The sequence below is a fragment of the Phalacrocorax carbo genome, chromosome 2 (genome assembly GCF_963921805.1).
Source record: "Phalacrocorax carbo chromosome 2, bPhaCar2.1, whole genome shotgun sequence".
Taxonomy (NCBI): Eukaryota; Metazoa; Chordata; class Aves; order Suliformes; family Phalacrocoracidae; genus Phalacrocorax; species Phalacrocorax carbo.
Window position 1 is genome coordinate 131,825,951 of NC_087514.1, and position 9,265 is coordinate 131,835,215.

The 9,265-nt window shown below is 38.6% G+C and overlaps 1 protein-coding gene across 1 annotated transcript; it reads left to right on the top strand.

The window, feature by feature from the left end:
• Nucleotides 1–257: 257 nt before the first annotated feature.
• NPVF (neuropeptide VF precursor) lies at nt 258–3,132 on the top strand. Its single transcript, XM_064441812.1, has 3 exons — nt 258–398; nt 2,203–2,575; nt 3,128–3,132. Exons 1-3 carry the CDS (start codon nt 258–260, stop codon nt 3,130–3,132), a joined length of 519 nt encoding a protein of 172 aa, XP_064297882.1.
• The last annotated feature ends 6,133 nt before the right edge of the window (nt 3,133–9,265 follow it).

Sequence of the window (9,265 nt, forward strand, 5' to 3'; positions counted from 1 at the left end):
TTTCACCAGAAGAAAATATTTGTAAAGTCAGCGTGTCCCTAACAAGAAGCTATGTTGGTTAAAAAGGTTCACAAAAGAAATTCCCAACATTCTTCAAATATATTCAGATTACACCCTTAATTAATATTAAGAATTGAAGCTTTTGAAACTGATGTCACAGGGAACAAAATCTTTTTGTTTTCTGATCATATAAAATGATGGCAGTTTTCTTTTCTGTACAGATTCTGAGCTCTCTAAGTAAGCTTAATTTGAGAAAAATGAAAGTCATTTCAACCAAGGAGTTTATTCTATTTGCTTTAGCTACAGTGGTCTTTCTAATATCAAATAGTATGTGCCTGGATGAACCGATGAAGTCCAGTCTGCAGAGCAGAGAAGATGATGATGATAAATATTACGAGGTAAGATCTGTATTACTATGACATTTGGGGGAACTGTGGGTCTGATCCTGAGCACTTTGAATTTTTTGGCAAAGACTCTCCTAACCTCACTGCACGGTATTCAGCATTACAGCACTAGCAGTATGAAAGAGGCTTGCTGAAAGAATTTTCAGGGAATTTATTTGCTCAGACATACATACTGTGTAAATCAATTCATGTTTCAATTTTCTTGCAATACAGCCTTGCAATCAGGTTGAGACTTTTTCTGAAATGTTTCTTACTTACACAGTGGGGCCTCAATTAACATTCCTGTCAGGCATTTTATGCACATAATATAACAGAAACATTATTAATCCAAAATTAATAAAGGCATGCTTGTAATACTCAAAGAATAATGATAAACAGGGAACATTATAAATCTAATATAGTTAATGGTCTTAAAATTCTACTCTGGAAATTGACTATAAAAATATCTTTGCAGGGCTGCACATTTATTATGTCTCAATAGATGCCAAATAAAATTTGCACAGTTCATCTGTATTATTTTTCTTGTCTGCCCTGAAAATACTCCCTGGGAAATGAGAGCCAACCTCTCTTTTTGACTCATCATCATTGGTGTAATAAAGATCCTTCAAACCAAAATACAACTTTAATTATGCCAGCAAAATCCTGTGGTCTTCAGCTCACTGTCTTTTATGTACTTCAGAAGGGGTGTGCAGGTGTGATCAGAGGGATGGCTTATTTAATATTTTAATCATGGAGTATGAACTAGAATGGTTCATTCCCCTCCTCTCCCAGGAGCTAGAGAAGCTCCCAGGAAAGTTACCAAATGGGGATAAGGAACTGAAATCAGGATTAGTAGCTTTTGTGTCTTTAACTGAAATTAAAACACTTATTTGCACGTATTTTCTGTTAAGGCTTCAAAACTCATTTTTGTCACAAAAATAAGTGATTTTCTATATGCCCAGGGAAGGAACACTGCTATATAGGAAAGGGTCATGTTGATACAGCTATTTTTTGGGCAACAACTGCCCTTTATATCAAGGGACATGTAATATACTAGGCTCAGTTCTTCCCTGTACGCCAGCGTAGATGCAGAAAGTAGATTTTGTGCTGGTTGCAGGAAAATTAGGAGTCCAGGAGCTCCTAGCACATCTTGCATACTGGTGGAGACTAAAGCAACTTAAAGCTCAGGTCAGTCTCTATGCTGCAAAGCCAGAACAGGCATGATGTGGACTTGACCCAAATGTTTTCCATTTATTTCCCTGGCTGTTAGCCCAGCAGGATATTGGGTCAAAAGCATCCACCCAGTGCTTAGGAAGAAATGAGCTACACCTTCAGGTAGCTTGGCCCATCCTCCTGTTCATTCAGGCCAGATGAGTAAGAGGCTGGGTCTGTGTTAAGTCACTAAATATAGTCAGCATCTTCCCCTCCAAACAGCTTCAGTTGGTGGTATTACCAAATATGGACCTGACAATGACTCCTGTCCACACTTAAGTGATGGCACAGGTACCAACACCTATGCCCAGAAATATTTCCAACTGACACAGTTTGAACAGTTGTAGATACTGATATGAAGACGTGCTCTTGTGGTTGGTGTACTGAAAAGGTAAGCAGGACAATGTCTGCCTATGAAATAATCCATATGAAGTAGCTCACACTACAATGGAGTTTAGCAAACACAGCTAAAAAGCATTAGATATCAAGAAAAGAGTATTACACAGCAGCTTTCTAAGGAGATATGAAAATGAATGCTTTGTGTGATTGGTAGCTGGATTCATGTCCTATAAAATGATAGCATCCTTTTTTAAATTATTTTCCTTAGATTAAAGATAATATCTTGGAAGAAAAGCAGAGGAGTCTCAATTTTGAAGAAATGAAAGACTGGGGATCAAAAAATATCATTAAGATGAACCCTCCTACAGTAAATAAGATGCCAAATTCAGTTGCTAATTTACCTCTCAGGTTTGGAAGAAATTATCCAGAAGAAAGAAGCATTAAACCAATTGCTAATTTGCCTCTGAGATTTGGGAGAGCTTTTGGAGAGAACATACCTAGGCGTGCTCCAAAGGTATCACACAGGCTTGGGAGATCTCCACTTGTTAAAAGTTCCAGTCAATCACTTCTAAATTTGCCACAGAGATTTGGGAAGTCACTGTCCATCAGTCTGTCTCAAGATGTTCAGGAATCTGAACCAGGTAATACTATGCAAGCATTCAAGCCATATATTAAAATGCATATTAAATCAGGTTAGCAATGATCAAATACAAACAGACTTCCTCAAGGGATATTCCCTAAGCATTTCAGTATGAGTCCAATTTGCTAAAAGAGAGATTTGCAGTTCATCAAATAAAAAAGGTCTCATCACAAGAACCAGTAGAGAATCTCTTTATGAAATATTTTCTAATGAGAAGATGCCAAATAGCCAAAGCCGAAAATGTTCATATGACAAGATTAGGTCTGACAACGCTTTTTTAGATCAGATTTCATTTTGAAAAGTTTAAAGGTTTGGTAAAAAAGGTTCAGAATCATTAAAATATCCCAGTTCAGCACTGTAAAATGACCAAAGGAAACTACCTGAAAATTATGCTTCTTTTTCTAAATTTATGTAAATTTGAGTTTAAAAAGAAGACAAAATTCCAAGCTGAATTGCAGCATTTTGAAAATGCCTGGGTTTTTTCTCATCCAAACTTTTTTTTTTCAGATTGTCTTACTGAGACAATGTTTGAGATTTTGATTTTTCATTCCAGGTTAAGATGAAAATTTTTTTTTGACATCTCAGAAATTTTTTCAGGATAGGAAAAATATTTCCTGCCCATTACTAAGAATAATTTAAACCAGTTCTTCAATAACAGTCTTTCTCATCATATCTGCTGCTTTATCTGAACTGTCCATTTGTCTTGGAACCAAGTTTCACTTGGCTACCCCTGACTTGCATCTGACACATGCATACAGTAGAAGTTCAGGCCAGGAAAAATAACTGATGTATCAGAAGCCAAGATTCTTTCTTATTTAATTTGATTCCTTTCATTCCTTTCACACTGTCTCACCTGATTATAACAGATTATATTTTATTTGTCTGATGTTTTTAGGGATATGAATTCTAACAGTTACGTTAATACTGGAATGAAATAATGAAGACAGAAACCGAAAGACTTGGAAAAGCTGCAATGTGTTTTCAAAACTAAAGGTCATGAAAAGGAAACATTTGAGAACTGAAATGCAAACCTGTCTTCATGTTATGAATACTGTATTTATTCTGTACAAACCTTTGAAGCATAAGGCAGTGATAATTGTAGTGATTGTTGTAGTAGTTTACTTCTGTGGCAGTGTAGTATAAATTCCATTTACTTCTGTGCAACTTATGTCCTGTTGGTTGTAAAACATAATATCAGAACAATGGCTGTATGACTGAAAGCATTTTAAGCAAAATTAAAAGACGCATAGTATGAATAAAGAAGCATGGTACGAATAAAAAAGAAGCCTATGATGTGAATAACAAACAGAAGCAGGATCAAAACCACGGGTACCCTTTGCGTCACACGCAGCTAAAGAAAATCAAGTAAAATGTAGAGAAAGCACTTTTCCTGTTGTTTACGAGTCATGTTAGATATAAATCTGAAAGGCGACTTGTCAAGAATTTGCCATAAATAAAACCTAGCTTTTTGGACCCCCACAGAGGAATAACACCTAACCAAAGTCATATTGTAATGCAATTATCTCAAGTTTTATATCTGAGATAATGCCCTCCCTAATGCCCTACAAGATCTGCCCTGTACATGTCCCGATTATTCTGTTAACATGAATGACATTACAGCTACCAGATACACATGCAGAAGGGGCTACTCCATTATAAACCCATATTTCCACTTCATATTTATTATGAAAACCATTCTCTTCTAAGTGGAATATTGTGTGTTTAGGCTTCCTCCAAAACTGAGTTTTCAGTAAGATTTGAAGAGAAGCTGAATTCACACCTGTTACAGGGAAGCTGGTTCTGGTGGATTACAGGATCCAAGGGGTTCTTTCTTCTGGCCTTCAGACGCTGCATTACCTTGACACATCTGGCCGATGGTGGGGCTAAGCATCCCCAAAAAAAGACACCACACATACATACACACACTCTACAGCCACAGCTGACTACCAACAGACAAGAGAGTAGCAACCTTGCAGTCTCTACATACACACAAAGACGACTCACATAAACATATAAATGGGGCCATCCTCTTCTCACTTACAGGCTAATGAGACTGAAAGCTTGCTAGGAGATCTCCCACCCAAACACATGCAAACAAGTCCCTCTGGTAGCTGTTCCAGACCAGTGGTCTCTCCAGCAGTGGCTCTCAGACCCTTGGTCCTTCCACTGTCCCGACCTATAGTCTCTCTGGTAGCTGGCTCCCACACCTCTTCTCTGGCTTTGAATTCATATTAGAATCACACACACAGATGGGTCCCTTCATCAGCAGCTGTTAGACGCTTGGTCTGTTCAATAGCTTGTGTCCAGACAATCAGTCTCTCCAATTGCTAGCCCTCAGACCTGCAGGGCCCTTCAACCTTTGGTCTCTATCTCCAGTTGCTGGCATGCAGACCACTTACTCTACTCACCAGCTAGCCTGGCTTGAAATTTGCTAGCAGATCATACACACACACACACACGCACACAGAATAGAGAGCCACTTACATAGAAAACACTCAATTACTGAGTTTAATAAGAAGATAGGATACACTGTGATGATCAGGCGCAGGGCACAGCCTGAAAAAAAATACTGACAGCAGGTTGACTGCATGCAGCCGACCTCTTTTATCCCCCCTCTTCTCCATTTTCCCATGCTTGTTCTTCCCCCGTCTACCTTGATCCCTCCCTTTGACTGTCTTTGGCTCTCCCCTAAATATCCCAAAAGTAAGCTTAGCACTTTCCCACATTCCTTAAAACACCCCATAATAAGTTTTACGTAATCCTACAAGCCCTCTCAAATATCCTATTGTCAGTTTGCGCTTTCCCATGAGATCCACGATAACCAGTTACGGAGCTCTGGCTGAACCTCTAAAAGGCATTGATTCGTTCCTTTAAGGTCCCATCAATCAGTGATCTAAGACTTCTGCTCTTCGTTACTGTCTTGTTATCTCCTTTTCCTCGGGGTCTGGGTATCTGAGACTTCAATTTATTACTTCTCCTGTCTCTTGTCTTAGTCTTTTATGCTGAATAACCAGTAACTAGATATCCTTACATTCCACATATCTTTAGAGGAACCTGGAAGAAATCCTGATCAAATGGATCCTTTTTATCAGATAAATTCATAGCTGGGAGAGAGCCTGGGATACTGTTCCTCTACAAAGTTAACATGGCTACTTCAAACACAACACTATTCAACCCGTGGCTGGTGAATTTAATTCAATCCAAAGTACTGAGACCACAGTCCTGAGAATATCTAGTCTCTCTACTCACCCAGACTTGAAATATCAGAGAGATACACACATCCAAACAGATTATAAACCAAGAGACTGTACCTCTTGAAAGTAAGAGTCCCAAACCAATCTTTGGGCTTCTCTCTGAGTCTCAGAAAACACTTTCCCTAACAAGTGCTGGTGAAACACCAGTTTTGCAGCATAACACTTGGGTACTGCAATGAAGCCCATGCTGAAGGACACTGGTCAACAAATTGTCTATGTAGGGGGAAGACCAGGACCCGGCCCATGAAGCAGAAGTCTTGCCATTGCCTACCACCAGAACAGGATGTTATTCTTTTTGTAGTCAGGAAAACTGTGGGATTTTTTAGTGATTTACACTCAAATGAACAGCAGAAGGAAATGCCCTGAACTTTGAGTTGTGTTCTGGTCCTGCAAACCTCACTGCACATCATGTGAACCAAGAGCAAACAAGATTTGTGAGAATCCCTGAGCAGCAATAGGAGCTGCTTTTTTTAAGGCACATATCGCCTAGCAACAGGGAAAGGGTACACATCAATTGGTATTAATGATGGCTGCTATGGGAGGAAAGCAGAAGCTCAAACATTGGCCCAGCAGCAAGTACAATTAGGTTGCCCTCTTATTGCAGGCTCCACAGCACAGACACAGGAGATGGTCGTTGATTTATTTTCCCTCAGCAGAGGAAGAGCTAGGTGAAAAGTATATAAAAGAGGAATTATGCTATGCTGTGCAAAATTTCTGTTTGGTTTGAGAGCATGCGAGCCAAGAAAACAGTCATTGGGTAGTGCAAGGGGAAGAGAAGGGGCACAATAGGCAACATACATTGCTATAGCTATTACTCACCAGATTATTTATTATCCATATAGAGATATTATTCATGAATTGGGAAAAAGCAAGGAAAGGACTCAAGTAAATCAAGTGACAGACTATCAAGGCTTACCAGCATGAATTCTAGCAGGGTTCAGGAGCTCCCAGTCTTTCCTGCCATATATGTAATATTTATGTCTGTTATTAAAGCCTCCATGCAAAAACAACACCAGGCTTATTTTAGATTCTGACTTAAGCTTATAGAGAGGACAGTTGACAATCTACTGATGAATTTATAAGCCCAAGGGCTCATCATGTTGTTGATTTCAATATATCACTAGGTCAGATTTAGTGGAATGTAAAGAGACACTGTTGTTTCACCCTCAGAAGGAGCCAAAGACTTGGGCATCTGGCATTTGAGATTTTTCAGTCTTAGATTCACTTCAACTGCATTTGCAACTGCCTTTTGCATTTTCTTCAAAAGATAACAACTGGGCTAGCCTTGGTCATCACAGACCACTAGAAATTTCCAAACACTAAAAAAGACATTCTAAAAATTGCCCCTTCTTCAAGAGTATCCATTAGCAGGAATTGGAAATGTTTTCATCAGTGACAGCCATGCAAGTACATCTAGCGCAGGTGTATGGACACCCAGAGATAACAAATACACACTTGTGCTGCTCTCCTGATGACATAAGGCATAGAAGGGCCTCAGCTAGTACCACTCAGATCTTTTGTAGCACAGAATATAGATGAGAAAAATCTGTTCTATTAGGAAGGGAAAAAAGAGGCTTAAAGTATCCTTATGTGTGTTTTATTTCAAAGAACAATGGCAAAGTAAAATACATTTTTCTTCTTCTCACACTTATGCACATGAATTCTATGAAGTGATCAGCCAGTAATCACTAGTAATATGTATTTTGTATTTTGCATGTGTATGTGTGTTACAGTAATCACATGTAATATGTAATATAAGTAATATGGGTCCTATGGCCTTAGCTGGAACCATATCCAATTAAAATTTTGGTGAAAACTAGCAAAAAATGGGTTTCTTTTACAGATGTCATCCCAATTATCCACTTAGAGCACTACAGTTAAGTGGTAGAAGAAATATTCTAGACAGGCTTTCAGAAAATTGAGATATATTTGTAGGCTACATTTGTACTTGTATTCTAAGAAAAGTACATAGTTTCAATAGTTTTCTAAAACCAGAAGGTATTAAATTAAATGCTGTTCAAGTTCATTCCACCCCTTTATGACCATCCTCCAACCTGCTGACAGTGCATAAAGTAAAAAGAAAACCAGAAGGTTGTTTCTATTGTTTGCAAGTCTTAAAAAAGGAGCCAGGTGATTAAGACAGACATAGGTTAGAAAACACTTGCACAGGAAAATTAATTTTGCTACATCCCAGATTTTCAGAGGCACCCAAGTACTGCTTTGTCTTACACAGCAGCACCTCAGCAGATCATTATTTCTTTGAAGGCCCTGCTTTCAACAGGAGGTTGGACCAGATGATCTCTAGAGGACCCTTCCAACCCAGACCTTTTTGCGGTTCTATGATTCTTCAAGCTTGGGAGATGCAAAGCTAAGACAAAACGATTACTTCACAAGGGAATCTTTATTTCTATTTCCTTATATAACTTTATAAATTTGACTGCAAGTCCTTCACCAAGTGTAGGTCACTTGACACCGCAGAAGGTTTCCTAGTCAACAGCAGTAATAGTGCAAGTGAGTAGGAGCCTTTAACTGTTCCCATCTTCTGGAACTTGCTTACCACTTAGCTCTTTACCCCTATTTTGTCATATTTAGGACACCTGTTCTGGTTTTGAAGCTTTTGCACTTAATATATTTATCTTATCTCTGATGCTCATAACAATTGACTTCTACCACACTTATCAATTCCCATGTTCGTTGCCCTTATTATGACATCCAGCTACTTTGTCTCTTGCAACACATTCAAAATTATAGGCACAAGCCAAAAAACAAATAGAAGTCAGTTTATGGTTCAGCAAACAGAGTTGAAAGCAAAGCATGTATCAGAAACTTCCCTCTTTTGCTTCTCTCAGAATTCCTGCAATTCAGATGGACGCAGAGGGTTGATCTTGCATATGTAGCTAGAGGCAGTCAATGACCAAATAAGGAATATTTTCAATCCTTTCAGTTACAGCTTCGCATTCCACCTATTGCAGAACATTTAGTCTCCTTTCTTCTCACATATATTTGATGCCTCAGCCATAATGAAAGAAACAGGAGCTAAACTTCACGCACTGCATACTGGTAGCATACATGCACAGATGTGCACAATGCAATACATATATTGAAGGGCACATTAAGTCATCATTATCTGTCTTTGCAAATACCACATTTGTGCATATACTGGTAACAAGTGATAGATGAGCAGTGGTTCAAAACCTGAGGCAACTATTAGGCATATCCTAACTCAAAACTCTGCTTGGAGTTTGACCCTTAGTTCCTAAAGCCACCCTGCCTCACATCAAAGAAAACATATTAAATTACTTTGCATCACTGAGATTCGAAGTATACAATAGGTCATCTTATATCTCTGAGGAGCTTTATACTAAATTTTTCAGTTGAAAACAAATAGATTTACAATTTCTGGAGATGCTGAACAGAGCCAGTAAGGTCTGATGAGC

What these genes read in the sequence shown, in the direction of transcription:
- NPVF (XM_064441812.1), top strand. Translation starts at nt 258, where the DNA reads ATGAAAGTCATTTCAACCAAGGAGTTTATTCTATTTGCTTTAGCTACA. An exon ending in ATGATGATAAATATTACGAG is followed by an intron (nt 399 to 2,202) that starts GTAAGATCTGTA and finishes TATTTTCCTTAG; the next exon opens with ATTAAAGATAATATCTTGGA.